The sequence below is a fragment of the Panthera pardus genome, unplaced genomic scaffold (assembly GCF_024362965.1).
Source record: "Panthera pardus isolate Hobbes unplaced genomic scaffold, ASM2436296v1 HiC_scaffold_13, whole genome shotgun sequence".
In the NCBI taxonomy this organism is placed as follows: Eukaryota; Metazoa; Chordata; class Mammalia; order Carnivora; family Felidae; genus Panthera; species Panthera pardus.
Genome location: NW_026526688.1, coordinates 15,525,856 through 15,540,758, shown reverse-complemented (window position 1 = coordinate 15,540,758; position 14,903 = coordinate 15,525,856). Strand labels below are relative to the sequence as shown.

At 47.5% G+C, this 14,903-nt stretch overlaps 1 protein-coding gene across 1 annotated transcript in view; it reads left to right on the top strand.

Annotated features, from left to right (window-relative positions):
• Positions 1-2,583: 2,583 nt before the first annotated feature.
• ENPP6 (ectonucleotide pyrophosphatase/phosphodiesterase 6) overlaps positions 2,584-14,903 on the top strand; it is a 120,497-nt gene continuing 108,177 nt past the window's right edge. Inside the window, exon 1 of the mRNA XM_019422316.2 lies at positions 2,584-2,897. Within this exon, the coding sequence (XP_019277861.1) occupies positions 2,657-2,897 (241 nt within the window). The 5' untranslated portion in view covers positions 2,584-2,656. The remainder of the gene's footprint in view (positions 2,898-14,903) is intronic.

The following is a 14,903-nucleotide window of genomic DNA, read 5'->3' as shown; positions in this document are numbered from 1 at the left end:
GTCTCTCTCCATGGAGGTGAGGCACCAGAGTACTGACAGATCTGGGCAGCATACTCCTGAGAACTCATGCATGTCACTAGCAACTACACAAAGCTTTCAACACAAAGGTGGTTCTAAATTCTAGAGGAGATTTTTCATTTTTCTGTATTGTCTGTGTTGTGGACGATGACCATACAGCCTTGTCAATCTTTGAAAAACAAGTACCAAGCAGTTCTGTTAAGTATTAGGTGTTGATAGACACCTTCAGTAATCTCATCCAGATAACAGACATGTAAGACTTTGGACCATAAGACTTTGGGCAGTTAATATTAACCACACTTTCTCATCTATTGCCTTTTTACCTTTTATTTCCAACCTTTTCCAGACCAGAACGTAGAAGACTAGGAGGAGTCCTACTGTAGGCAATGCTGGGATTTCCTTAGTTTGAATTCCATCCCATGTGTTTGTTTCTTTCTTCCTATGTGGGTATGTTTATTTAAGATACTTATTTCCAATAAATTATTGACCTAGAACTTTAGAGAAACTGTCTAAACATTATCGTAAAGCAATAAGATCATCGTAAAACAATATAGGGCACATCAGCAGTGTCCCCGCCCAGATACCTCACAGCACTGTCCGTGGAGCCTTGGGAACCTCCGGGGATCTGTGAACACTCAGGGAGCCATATTTTGGGTTGTGTCTCTTAATGGCGGCCCAGGAATGCGGATGCCCCATTTATATTCATCTTGACAATTTGGAGTCCTTAACCTTTCCCCAAGTGAGCCCCGGGGCCACCCCAAGGCAAATCACATGGGCTGACACTACTACATCCCCCCCCCCCCCCCCCCCCCCCCCGCAGTCCACAACCCTGGAACTGCTCAGGAACTGACAGCGCATCTAACTGTGTCTGCTGCTTCCTTGGACCCTTGGACCCTTGGACCCTTGGACCCTTGGACCCTTGGACCCTTGGACAGGAGGAAAGTCTCTTTAATGTGTGTCATCACTGCCTGCACAGACCATCAGCTCATCAGTACCTTTCCCCTTTCTTTTCTCTCTCCTTCCTTTTTTCCCCCCTCTCTTCTGTCTTTCCTGCCTGCCCACCTTCCCTCCCTCCTCCATCTCCTTTCTCTCTTTATTTCCCTTCCCTTCCCTTCCCTTCCCTTCCCTTCCCTTCCCTACCCTTCCCTACCCTTCCCTTCCCTTCCCTTCTTCTTTGTTCTGTTTAGAATAACAGTAATAACCCACAGCTCAAAGAAATAAGAATAACATTATGTTTTCAAACTAACAAACATTAAGAAAAATCTCCCCTGGTGTTCTTATTTTTTTTAATTGTAAAAATCACTGCTTTTGTTGGAAAAATGAAGTCGGAGCTTTGTCTAAGTCAGCTGAAGCGGGAATGGTAATTGGGCCGATGTGTTTCCTCTTTTGCTGCGCAGTTTAGAAATGATCTCGTGACTCTACACGCAGTAGTACAGGAGAAGAGAAGGCACAGGCCGAGGGCAGGGGTGGGGGAGGCGTTTTAGAACTGACCGAGATCCGAGATCCGGGTGGCTGGTGGCTGGCTACCGTAGGTCCCTGTAAAGCTTTGCCCTGGGCCTTGCAGCGGAATCTGAGCAGTGTTGTAATGCTAATAAGAGCTAGCATTTGTTAAGCTCTTGCTATGGGCTACACACATTTAATAAGCCTTTCCACTTAATTTTCTGCCGAGTGAAAGACCCACCCTGGGGAACCCCTGCAATCTGGATGGAGGCCTAGCCCACCTGCGCCTTGCAGCCCTTCCCTGACCTCCTGGCCAGCCTCCGAGTCCCTCCTCTGCCCAGTCCTCCTTGTCATGAAGCCCACGTGGTTATATCTGCTTCTCCATCTCGGACTCTGGTCCTCCTGCTCTCTATCTCATGGCTGCTGTCTTGGGGCAGGGCTACCTCGGACCCATGTGATAGTAGCGACACCCTGTTGTTCAACTCTGGAACTTTTTCTCTAGTTCCACAGCTCTGCTGAGCGCCACCTCCTCCTGCATATGGGTTTGAACACCAACAACTTGAAGAATACAACAATAAGCACTTTTTTATAGATGCATAGGAAAAAGGTGGCTGAGACATTGACAAGTAATTTGTTTCTAAATGCTTGCGTGACAGAGGCACTGCTGAAAAGTTCACAGATATGCCCACCTAATTTTATCATCTCTTGTTTATATACCGAATTAGGAGGTTCGTGTTCCTAAATTGTAAGCGAAAAGGGCAGTAGGAGAGTTTAAGTGGGGCAGAGACGTGGGATAGCAGCAAATTAAAAGATTGTTCTTCTCCTTGGTTCCACCCTTTGGTTAGCCCAACTGCAAAGTTAGTGTTGACTTCTGTCATCTTCTAAAATTCTACCTATCTGTGGGTGCTTGTATTTCTGGAACACTCACCCAAAATAATAATGTTGCCTTCTCTTCCCCGGTGTTTATTCTGGGTTGTTTGGAGACCCAAAGGAGTTAGTCTCTGGTCTTTCTAGTAAAGGGTGAGCATAGATGTTTTTTAAAGAGGGTGCTGTACCTTTAAATTCTGAAAGTGAACTTGGCTCAGGAAGGCCAGCAGTCAAGGTCCAGCCCCTAGAAGAGAGAATAGCTACAGATTCTCCATCCTCAGTCTTTGCAAGGGGACGGCTGTGCCAGCCGAGCGGGCAGGCTCCTGGCAGCATGGCAGCGAAGCTCGGGGCCCTCCTGCTGGTCCTCGCGCTCAGCCTGGTGCGGCCAGCCTCGGCTGGCCGGAAGCTCCTGGTGTTTCTGCTGGATGGTTTTCGCTCGGACTACATCAGTGATGAGGCCCTGGAGTCTTTGCCCGGTTTCAAAGAGATTGTGAGCAGGGGAGTGAAAGTGGATTACTTGACCCCAGACTTTCCCAGTCTCTCTTACCCCAATTACTACACCCTAATGACTGGTGAGTACTGTGTCCTCTTCTGGCTGGTGGAGCTCGGGGGGTGGGGGGGGGGCAGGGAGCTGGAGTCCAACAGGGAACGGTTAGCTCCTGGCATTAATGTCTTATTTAAATGTTCAGGTTTCCCTGGTCTTTTGGGACACCAAAGTTCTTGGCTGAGACTTTTTTTTTTGTTTCCACAGTAGTGTGGTTCTCCAAAAGTTATCCCAAGGACCTGTTTTGGATTCTCCATGTGGAGAACAGAGAACCACATGAATAGAGGATGTTAAAAGTAGTTGTTTGTTTTACAAACAAAAATTCTGGTTAACTCCGTACTTTCTAAGTTCAGGCTAAAAAGTCAACAGGTCCTTGTGTGTTTGTACCAAATTCCTTCTGTCCCTTTGCTCTGCAGTCATCTGTCATCCTGGAGGTATTTTAGCTTGTTTGTCATTGTGCTAGACTCTGAAAACTATACGTGGCGTTCCAGGATTACTGGGAGAGAATTTTTAGGTTGTACATTGAAGTATTACTTAGCAATGCCGCTGGCCCCTCTTTTGTCTTCTTGGACCAGGTAAAATGACGTGGGGAAGAAAAAAAAATGTTACTTAGTTGAGATTCCCACCTTTAACTTTTAGTATGTGTTAAAACAAAACAAAAGAAAACAACCCTAGTCAACCCAGAGTGCGCTTGGGTTTGGGAAAGCTGATTTTTGCCTAATTGGTCTTCATCTGGGACAGCCAGAACGCCCAATGTGATTCCACAAACTTGATCCTCTATGAGTGCAGTGGAACATACTTTCTGTTCACACAGTTGGATTCCCAGCCTCCAGTTTTTTTTTTAGCTAATCTTTGTAAGGGCCAGCGAGAGGCTCTCAGAAAGAATTTAGCAAACTGTCCAGGGAGGCTGTTAAGAATGCACTGTGATTGCTGCTTATGCAGGATTTAGCTATATGCTCTGAGCACAGGGAGAACTCTATAAATCATGTTCATGGGAAGGGGATGAGAACTCTTGTATCTCACTATGGATCTCCATGCAGCGGCAAACCCAAAGGAGTCTGGAAGACAAACTGATATCTCTGACTTCATGCGCGGGTCCTGGATGCATGTGTATATAAAAATGCCATAAAATTAAGGTGGGAAGATACTTTGGAGAGTTAGAAATGAAAGCATGGGGAGGAAAAAAAACCCAGATGACACACAAGCAAGGAATTTATTTGCTTATTTTTAATCCCCCCCCCCCCGCCCCGCCCCCGCCACAAACAACCAGCAAGTGTAAGATAAAAAGGATGAACAGAAGTCCTCTCGTCCTTGCTTGGCATGTGTCTCCCCTCGCAGGGAGTAGGTCCGCAGGCTGCTGGGTCACACATAGATGTTGTTGTGTGCCACAGCCCGACCTCAGTTCTGTGCAGGGAGGCTCCCGCATGCAGGCCACCCCCACTCCCGTTGTCCTTCAGAGACTTGCTGGGAGGCCCAATTCATAAACTGCCACGTGCAGTTTTCTCAATCTGAGTGGAAAATGAACAAAATCCATTTGAGAAAGCCAGCCTCCAGTGAGTAAAAGGGGACCGTTACAGCCTCCCCAGAGAAACCAAGCCAAGGACATGGCCTTTTGTTTGTCAGACCCACAGTCCTGATATTGGCACGGGGAATAATGGTCGCGGGGCCTCAGTCACGCAGAGGCGAACCTTCTTTTCAAGCTCGGGGTGTTTCCACTTGTCCAGTCGTGACAGAAGAGCCCTTCCCGTGGTGGGACGGGCAGTGCCCGTTGGCGTTTGGCAAAATTCTCACCTTCAGTCTCCCCCGAGGAAGCCACAAGGGCTCCATACACATTACGCTTACAAAGTTTTAGATGTTGACTGCATTATTTCATTTGAAAGCCTACTCGATGCTTACACTGGCTTTCCCACTTTTATAGAAGTGATATCGTACACAGAACGTGTCTAGCAAGGCCCATGTTCACGTGCACATGTCTCTGGGTTTGATTTGTCTTGTACCTACCGGGTGAACGTGATGGCTTAGAGAAGGCACCTCTGGGAGGTGCCAGGCCATGAAGCTGGTATCATCTCCAGCGCCCTGGAAGCGACTCGTGGCTACATTTAGATTACTCCTCCCAATATCATGCTTATTGTCCCACCTGATGTTGAAAAATTCCTCTCTTTTCATTTAAGGAAGGATATATCCATTGGGAGTTGTACTTAAACATATGGTTTGAGCATTTGAGCATTTTATGAATCAACAAAAGAAGTATGCTGGATCCTTTTGGTACTAAAAGATATGCTGTTATAAGGTTCATCAGCATTCATAAGAGAGACTATGATCTCACTTCATTACATAAATTACTGCCCATAAGACATAAAGCCCTTGGTGTTCTTATTTTTGCATAATGAGGAATATTAGGGTATTGGCCTTGGAGCTGGAAAAAGTTGGATGGAGTCCTCTTGGGGCAACTTCAGGCAACCCACTGCACTGCCCTGAGCCTGTTTCCTCGGCTTCCAGGTCCGAGTCAGGTCAGGATCTCAGGGACTGCCAGATGCAGACATGCATAGGGAATTAGCCAAAGTTAAGACTGGCACCTCTTGGGAGGTCTGACTGTAAGAAATTAAGCAAATGACTAAAACTCTGTAGAGAGGAGAATTTTTTGTGAAGCCACACGGATGGTGATGGGGCATGAACAGTCACGGGATTTGTAAGCAATCTGGGAAATCATCTAGCCCAGTCACTGACACGAAGCTGCCGTGGCTGATTTTTTTCTCCTTCAAAATATATCTGCATCAGGACAAATGTGAACAACATTCAATAGTATCAGGAAGACCCATCAAGCCATTGATTGCAGGAGATACACAGAATCTTAAAACAGGGCCTTTCATCCAGGGAGCCTGCAGTCAGGTTGAGGAGAGACACATCAGGTACCTACTAATATTCCAAGATGCATGCAAAGGGCTTAACTGTTTCCCTCCAGAATTTATGTGTTGAAGTCCAATCCCTGGTAGCTCAGAATGTAAAGTATGTAAAGATACGGTCTTTGAAGAGGCGATTAAGTCGAAATGAGGCTGTTAGAGTGGGGCCCTATCCCATCTGACTGATGCCCTCTGAAAAGAGGAAGAGACACCAGGAATAAATGTACACAGAGAAAAGGCCATGTGAGGACACAATGAGAAGGCTGCCATCCGCAAGCCAAGGAGAGAGGCCTCACCAGAAACCAAACCTGCTGACACCTTGATCTTGGATTTCCAGCCTCTAGAACTGTTGTTTGGCTGCCCAGTCTGTGATGTTTTGTTATGCAGCCCTAGCAAACGAATACACAAAGGACCAGTGGGTGCTTTTCCTACTATGCGACAGAAGGCCAGAGGGGAGGAGAATTTTCTTTCGGTTGGAGTAGGATGTGAAGCATTTTGAAAGAGGTGGGCTCTGAGCTGGAATAAACAGCCACAAGCACGGCACACATATCATTATATCTTACTCTATGCGTAAGCTCTCTTTCCAAAGAGCTGTGTCTGAATCAACTTAATCTTGGTTAAGACGCAACCACAGTGTAACTATTCTGCTTTCTGTTTTAATCTCTCTTACTGTGGATCTTTTTGGAAAGCTCTTCTCTGTGAGGCAAATCCACATTGAAGTGAAGTTTAACATAAAATCCATGGAAGAAAAGCAGTGATTTGGTCAATCCAGACCATGGGTAAGAGAAAATGCTGGGTAGTCTTAAGGCAGCATAACTTAGCATCATTTTGTCAAGGCCAATGGCAACATTTGTTTGTAATTCTTGAACACTCCTGATTAAGCACTTGGGGAAAGTAGTCCAGAAATGCTCTGAGTAGCAGGGAAACTGGTCTAGAATTTAATCTTCACTGAACATAATCTACCAAGAGACAAACATATGCTGAAATTAATTTGCTCTGCAATCTGTTATTATCAGTTCAGCATTTAAAAACTAGTAAATAAAGTACAGGGAGGTTGGGCACTTCACTCCAGACACCAAAGATTGTCAGTAGCGGGACCGAGATCAGAGAACAGGCATCAGGGACCAAGATTCTCACACAGCAATTAGCAGGGCCCTGACCCCAGTCCTGGAGTTCCCAGGAAGTTGTGCATAGGACCTGGGACCCAGGGACTGAAGTCTCCTCAAGAGCAGTCCAGGAGGCAATAAGAGCCTCAGTAAATGTGCTTTATTGATCTACTGGGACCAAAGCCAAACCAAGGATGTTAACCATTAGCATTGATATTTGTGTCAACATATTTCCTATTGCACTCCTAGAAATTACACAGAAGCAAATTCTCCCCAGATATCAAGGATCCAACATTCTGGAGGAGGAGATGGCAGGTTAAAGCATGCTTTTCCCTGCCTTTGCGAAAATAGCTGATTTAAATCAAAACCGGCCGTCATTTGGACCAACGGAAATTAACGCAGAAAGTACTTGAGAAATCATGTTTTGAGAAAAGCCCACCTCCTCAGTCTTCTGGAGAATTCAGGTTTTACTTGTTGGGCTGCCTGCAGACCCCTGCACACCCACAGCATAAGCAGCGTGGACACGGCCTCCAGGGCTCCCTCTCCTCCCCTTCTCTGAAGATCGGCATCTGCTCAGGGACAGTCACCCCAGCATGTTAGCTTCCCCAGACTGAGATGCTCCTGGAATGCATGATGTCTGGTATGCCCTCGACTTCTCCTCTCATTCTCTCCTGCTCAAAACCCAATCCCACTATTGTTTTCACCAAGGGCCTCCTCGTGGTCAAGGGTCAATCCTCAGGCTTTGATTTCTGGCCCAGGAACAGAGCTTCGCTGGACCATGCTCCTCCTCTGGACGGCTTTCTTGGGTTCCTCTTGTTTTACCCACGGCTCCTTATCCCCTCCGTTGTCCCCTTGGTCCCCTCTGTTGTTCCTCCACCTCTTCCCCACCTCCCTTTCTGCCTCAGCCCGAGTAGGCTGTACTTTCAGAAAGTTGGATGGCAAAGCCTGTCCTCCTCTACCTCCATCCCTGGAGTCTGCACCCTCTGCTGCCCAGAGCTCCCCAACAGCCCCTGCTCCCTCCAACCTCTCTGCCCTACCTTCTGCCTGTCTCCACAGACGACCAGAGTAGTCCTTCTACAGCATGTATCCGATCGTGTCTCTCCTCCATTCAGACTCTCCAGGAGACTCTGCTTCCACACTAAGTAAAATCTGAAGTTCTCTGAGAACCCATGTGGCCACCCCGACCCTTTCCAGCCTCGTTCCTGACTCTCTTCTCCACCTGTTCTGGGTACATGGCCACCTCAGGACACTTCAACTTGCCATTTCTTCTGGCTGGAATGCTTTTAACCAGAAAGACCCAAGGTTTGCTCCACTGGTTTTTTTCAGATTTCTTTCCTGAAGTCACTGTAGTGGATCTGCCTTTCTTGCCCTCTAACTGAAGAGCCCACATGATGCCGTCATTCTCTCCTTAATTTTCCATCTCTGCACCATGGTTTATTTATCCTGGCTTCTTCAAATAAAATTTATTATTGTGAAGCAGCATTATAATAATGGTTAAGGGGCACCTGGGTGGCTCAGTTGGTTAAGCGTCAGACCTCGGCTCAGGTCACGATCTCACGGTTCATTAGTTCGAGCTCCGCCTGGTGTCTGTGCTGACAGCTCAGAACCTGGAGCCTGCTTTGGATTCTGTGTCTTCCTCTCTCTCTGCCCCTCCCCCTCCCGTGCTCTTTTTCTCTCTCAAAAATAAACATTTAAAAATTATTTAAAAAATGATTAAAACATTCAGAGTTTCAGGGAACTTGTTGATTATTCTTTTGGTTCCAGATACTCCTAAACCAATAAGGAGGAGAAAATACTGAAATTATGCTTTGCTTTAGGAAAGTAATTAACAGCCATTTAGGTGAACTGATTACTATTTGTTTCTAATAGTCTTAGGTATCTCAAAATATGTCTATCCATTCTGTTTTGAATTTTGACTGTAAGGTTGGGGCAGCAAGAGGGTTGAAAGGAGAGTCAGCCATGAAGAGGGGGCTGTGCCGAAGTAGGGAATCCAAGGCCTGGGGTGTTGAGAGGAGATTTAACCAGAACACTAGCCATCAGGAAAGCCCAAGGGAGAATCTAATTCTCGCCAAGATTGCTGAAGCCAAGAAAGCAGAGGCAACAGTGAAGCCTGAACAAGGCAAACGGTTCAGAACCCTAGAACATCTGTAAGAGGACTGGGAAGACCAAATGTCATGTGGTCCTGGCTGTCAGACCCTGGGACGGGTCTGGCAGGGCCATCCTTATGTTCTGAGCCCCCCATCCCAGATTGCTTAAGGAGCCAGGCTGTGAACACAGGCATCATGAGTCTCCTTAGATATCTGAAAACAGGAGATAGCACTGTGGGCTGAATTCCACAAATGTGTGTGTTGAAATCCTTACCCCCAATGCCTCATTTGGAGACGAGTGTCTTTAAAAAAGTAATTAAGTTAAAATGAGGTCATTCGGGTGGGCTCTAACCACTATGACTGATGTCCTTGCAAGAAGAGATCAGGACACAGGCAGGCACAGAGGGAAGGCTATGTGAAGACACAGGGAGAAGACGGCCATCTAAAAGACAAGGAGAGGGGCGCCTGCATGGCTCAGTCGGTTAAGCGTCCGACTCCTGATCTCAGCTCGGATCATGATCTCACGGTTTGTGGGTTCGAGCCCTGCATTGGTCTCTGCACTAATGACGCAGAGCCTGCTTGGGATTCTGTCTGTTCTTCTCTCTGCCCCGCCCTAGCTTGTGCGCTCCCTCTTCTCCCCCCGCCCCTGCCCCCCCCAAAATAAATGAATAAACTTAAAAAAAAAAAAGCAGAAGAGAGAAGCCCTTAGGAGAGACCAACTCTGACAATGCCTTGATTTCAGATTTCTGGCCTCCAGAATTGTGAAAAATAAATTTCCGTTGTCTAAGCTACCTAGCATGTGGTGCTGTGTGATGACAGCTCTTGGAAATAAATACAGATGGGATGGTGACACCAGGCTGCTGACCAGAAGAATGAAGTTATCCTTAGACAGACTTTTTCTATCCCCCACGTGCAGAGAGTTTCCGGTGGGTTCTGCCCCCAAATCGAGGTGGCCATGGTGTGCTGGTGTCCAAGGGCTGCTGTATGGGTTACAACAAACAGGGTGGCTTAAAGCAACAGTTTATTCCTTCACAACCCCGGAGGCTGGTAATCTGAAAGGAAGGTGTTGGCGAGCCTGCGCTCTCCCTAAGGGCTTTAGGGGACAGTCTCTTCCGTGCTTTTCTCTGAGCTTCTGGTGTTTCTAGCAATCCTTGGTGCTCCCTGGCTTGCATATGCATTGATGTGTCACTCTAGTCTCTGCTTCAGTCATCACATATTGCTCTCCCTGTGTGCCTCTACGTGTGCCTCTTCTCTTCTTCCAAGGACACCGGTTATATTGGATGGGGGCCCACCCTCAGGACCTCATCTTAACTTGAGTACATCTGTTTCCAGATAAGGTCACACTCGCAGGTACCAAGGGATAGGATGTTTTGGGGGAACACAGTTCAACCCGTAAATGCATCATGGGGTGGAAAGAGCTGTCAGTTTGCTGCAGAAGACCTAGTTTCCTCTAGTCTGTCCCCTTTTAACTTTCAGAATTGGAACAGGTTCTTCTGTGTTTTAATATTATCTATCGGTAGAATGAAGAAAGTAAAACTAAGCCAGTAGGCTTGTTGGAGGACAGAAGGAGACACCTAGTGTAAAGCCACCATTACAAAAACTGTACCTATTACACACTTTAGAACTAAGATTAAGCTAAATTATGTTGTAGTAACAAGCTGTATCAGAGGCTTACAACTAAGGTTTATCTCTCACTCATGAACATGGAGTTTAAGGATTAACTCTGCCCCACTTTCCTCTTCATTTTGAGACTCAGACAGAAAAAGCAACTTCTAGATGAGATGTGCTGTTCGTGTGGCTAAGGGAAAACGGCAGAATGACGTGGTGGTGCTTAAGACCTCTGCTCAAGGTGGCACATGTCACATCCCTCATCCCGTTGGCCAAAGCAAATTATATTGCCAGTAGGTCAAGGGTGCATAATCCTCTGACAGTGGGGGCGGGAATTATCTCGAACACTGATGCAGTGTATTCCACACACTGAATGGATACTAGTTGCATTTTATAAGAAGCTTGTGGGTCTTACTGAAAAGGAAGGGCATAGAAATAAGTGTCTGCAACTCAGGGGAGGGAAGTATTATTGGCAGTTACAATGGACTTGAACATTTCCAGGGAGAAGGTGGATCTAGAACTAAACATTGAGAGATGAGTGGAAAGATTTTTAGTAGGAGGTGAATCTTGAGCCAGATCTGAAGGAAGAAAAGAAGAAATCTATGAAGACTGTGAGATGTGAGGGCCATAGGCACAAGCAAATCAGAGAAGCACAACCAGGCAGGTGAAGAGGGGCTGAACCCACTCACCACTTGGTTGTGGGTGGAAGGACTAGACAGAGATGATTTGTTAAAAAACAAACAAACACATGCAGTTGATGGAAAATAATTGGAAGAACCAGTAAACTCCTCCTTTCTTCCTTTTCCACTTCAAATGTTCAAGCATCTCTTCTTCGTGATGGGCTGTTAAGTGAGGAGTTGAATTTGAAGAGCATCCTGGTGGCAAGACTTGCTGGCTGGGCGATGAGAAGGCATGGAGGAACTAAAAGGAAGGGAGCCTGAATCAGCTCCACAGGCAGGAGGTATTCGGAGTCTGGGTCTCCTGTGTGCAGACATCGGGGAAAGTTTGGAGGGCTGTCTATTTGGGGAAGTAAATTTTCACCAGAATAGAGTAGGATTGGAGTAGGATATTCACTTGGAGTTGGCCCTTCAGAGGATCAGAGAAAGTGTCTTAAAGGAGAGTTCCAGAAACGTGAAGAATAACCATGGGGGTAAAAGGGAGAAATTGCTCCTGTGGATCCCAGTGGACCCACAGTAAATGGACTTCGTATCTCTCTGCCTTCCCCAAGCCTGGGGAGGATATCTCTGACAGATGCACAGTTAAATCTGTCTTCCCAGCTGCATGAGCTTTGTCTACATCTCATCACTTGCTTCCCAGGGACACTTAACCACATCTTCCCACGTTTCAACTTAAAGCTATGGTATGAGGGTGCTTGGGTGGCTCAGTCGGTTGAGGTCTGACTCGTGATTTCAGCTCAGGTCGTGATCTCACTGTTTGTGGGATTGAGCCCCATGTTGGGCTCTGTGCTGACAGTGCAGAGCTGGTTGCAATTCTCTCTCTCCCTCTCTCTGTGTCCCCCTCCCTCTCAAAAGAAATAAATTAACTTAAAAACAACCTACAGTCTGTATAAGGTGTCCTGATTACGCTGCCTGAAGACGCAGGCTGGCTAGGTAAAGTAGAGGGCAACAGAAGTGTGCAGAGGACTATTCGGCTCATGCTCACAGAAAAAAGTGTGTTCCAGGAATTCATAAAAATAATCTCTCCTGGCACGTCATTATTTAAGCTCCCATCAGCAGAGCTCTCTGCACCAAAGTGCCACTTTTCAAAAAGTATGTTTCTCTTGGCTTCCATGGTGATGAGAGGGAGTTCTTGTTATATGGCATTCAGCTGCTGGAACGTCACCCCCTGAAAGAAGGGAATGGTTCGGGTAGTGGGTAAAGCTTAAAAATGTGGTGAAAGCTTTTGATTATAATAACAGCAAACCCTTTTCCAGAAGGTTCACCCACACTGAGCCACTGCGGTCTTCAAACCATGGCTGGCCTCCCCCTCCCCTCCCCCGACCCCAGTGTTGATTGATAGGACCATATGCCTCCTGCCAAGGCTTCTGGGAGTTTGGCTGAACCATGCTGCTCTCAATACCTGCTTCATCATGAATGATATGCCAAAAATGGGTTAGAGGACATTTAAAATTATTTCGGAGGGAGCCTGAGTCAGCATGTTAACATTTATTTCAAAGACACTTTAAACATACTCAAGTTTCAGAGTCCCCTTCCATGAATAGGGCCGTTGTGTCCACCATTTCCCAGGCGAGGACCTGGGGCAAGTCTGGGGCTCCTCTGGATCCCGTGTGTAGCATTTGGCTCTTGTTGGATATTGTGCTTCATCATAACCGACTCCTACCTTCAGCCATTTCCACAGCAGGAAAAAAGGGTCTGGCAGACAGGTCACGGAACCATGTGGCCCAGGACTCATTTGGACAAAGGGCTGCTCGGGCTGAGATCACAAACAGACTTTTGGTCGGGGATACTACAGATATTTTACTCTTGATGAAGTCACCTCCCCGGGGGGCCTGGCTTTAAGGGCGAGAGCTTCTGTGGCTGCCAGCTGTATAGCAGGGAGATGAGTGGGGTCACCGTGAGACTGCATGTAAGTGTCTGCAGCAAGGTGTCCCAACCTGGGTGCTGTGGGCCATGAATGTGTTGTGGCTATGCCAGGAGACCAGGTTCCCTGCCCAGTCACCGGGTACAAGCAGCCTTGTGTATTCCTCCCACGTTGCCCAGCGAAAATGCCTGATGTGAAGCAGGTTGGATGGAGAGCACTGGGAGACCAGACAGAGCTCAGAAGGGAGTCAGGGTGGCATATTTCTTCTCCTGAGTGTGCCATGGCCCGCCGGGATGTTGGATAAGTCGTATCACCTTCCTAGTCCTGAGTTCCCACAGCTTTAAGACGACAGACCTGGGGAGAGAGGAGCCCTGGGGTCAGCTGGGCACTTAATGAGCACTGGGTATGTGCTGGGAATGTTCTAAGTGCTGTGTTCTAGGTGCTGGCAATAGTCATGAGGCTCAGAGGAGATTCTCAGGGGCCACGGTGGGGTGGAGGGAAAGGGTGACCTGAGGGGGGTCTCGATGGCATTCTGCATTCTTCCCCTGTTATGGTCACAGTGAGTCCACTTTGACCTCTTTTCACATTTGAGAAAAGTAGTCTGCAGTTCATTCACCCCTTGAGCTGCTGATGGCCCCTGACAAGGACCCTGACCTGATGGAGGTGGGAGGCAGCAGACGGAGGTCCCCACATCTATGGGTGTAGTGGGTAAGCCACCCACGGAGTTTGCCTGAGGGGTCCCTCGGCCTTGGCTCTTCTTCCGTATTCCGCACACAAGTCTAATATGTTAGCCCACTGGCTCTGCAGCATGTCTAGTCTTCCCTGAGAAATTATATGTCTGTATAAGGATTGGCTTTCTCAGGTGGGCTTGGGAAAACATTCTGCCTTAATGGTTGAGGGCAGAAACCTTAAACAAACCATGGGTGTTTGGGAGAAAACCTCAAATATGGGGCTTCTAGTCATTCAGTAGCAGACCATAGGCCCAGCCTAGAAAATGCTTCCCATGCCCTCCAGCCCCTGCCCCTGTAGGGGGTAAAGGTAATGGGAACCTACTCAAGGGTAGCATGTCTGGTCCATCCTCATTGGCCATGCGAATTCCATTTCTAGACTTTGGTATGTTCTCATTTGTAATGGGGGTGGGCCCTCTCTAGGGTATACCCCTGCCCTGCAAAACAACCCACCAAGAGTCCACCAAAGAGGGAAGATGTGAGGCTAGGCCACGTCAGGCCACGAGGGCACTTCAGAGAGGTCACCAGGGTCTACACTCCTGAAAAAGGCCCCTAAGTCACTCACCCTGAGATGTTACCAGAGGCCAGGCCATGTACTGTGTGTGAGTGGTCAGTTATTTTATTTTTAAAGTTTATTTATGTATTTTGGCGGGGGGGAGGGGAGAGAGAGAGAGAGGGAGAGAAAGAGAATGAGAGAATTCTAAGCAGGCTCTGTAGTGAGGCTCTGATGCGGGGCTCAAACTCACAAAGTGTAAGATCACCACCTGAGCCAAAGTTGGACACTTAACCAACTGAGCCACCTATGTGCCCCCAAGGGGTCAGTTTTTTTTGAAAAAACTCTTCACACGTGTCCTCCCAGTCTCTGGTCACAGGCACTCCAAGGTGTAAAGGCAACCTCTCTCCCACCCTCTATCCAGCCAGGCTCCACCAGGAGGCAGGAGACAACAAGAAGCCTCTGATGGGAGACAGCACCATTCACTGTCATTAGGGCCTAGCCAAGGACTTTTGCCAGTTAGGGGAAAAACAGGTCTTTAAAGACACATAAGAAAGTAGAACCATGGTTC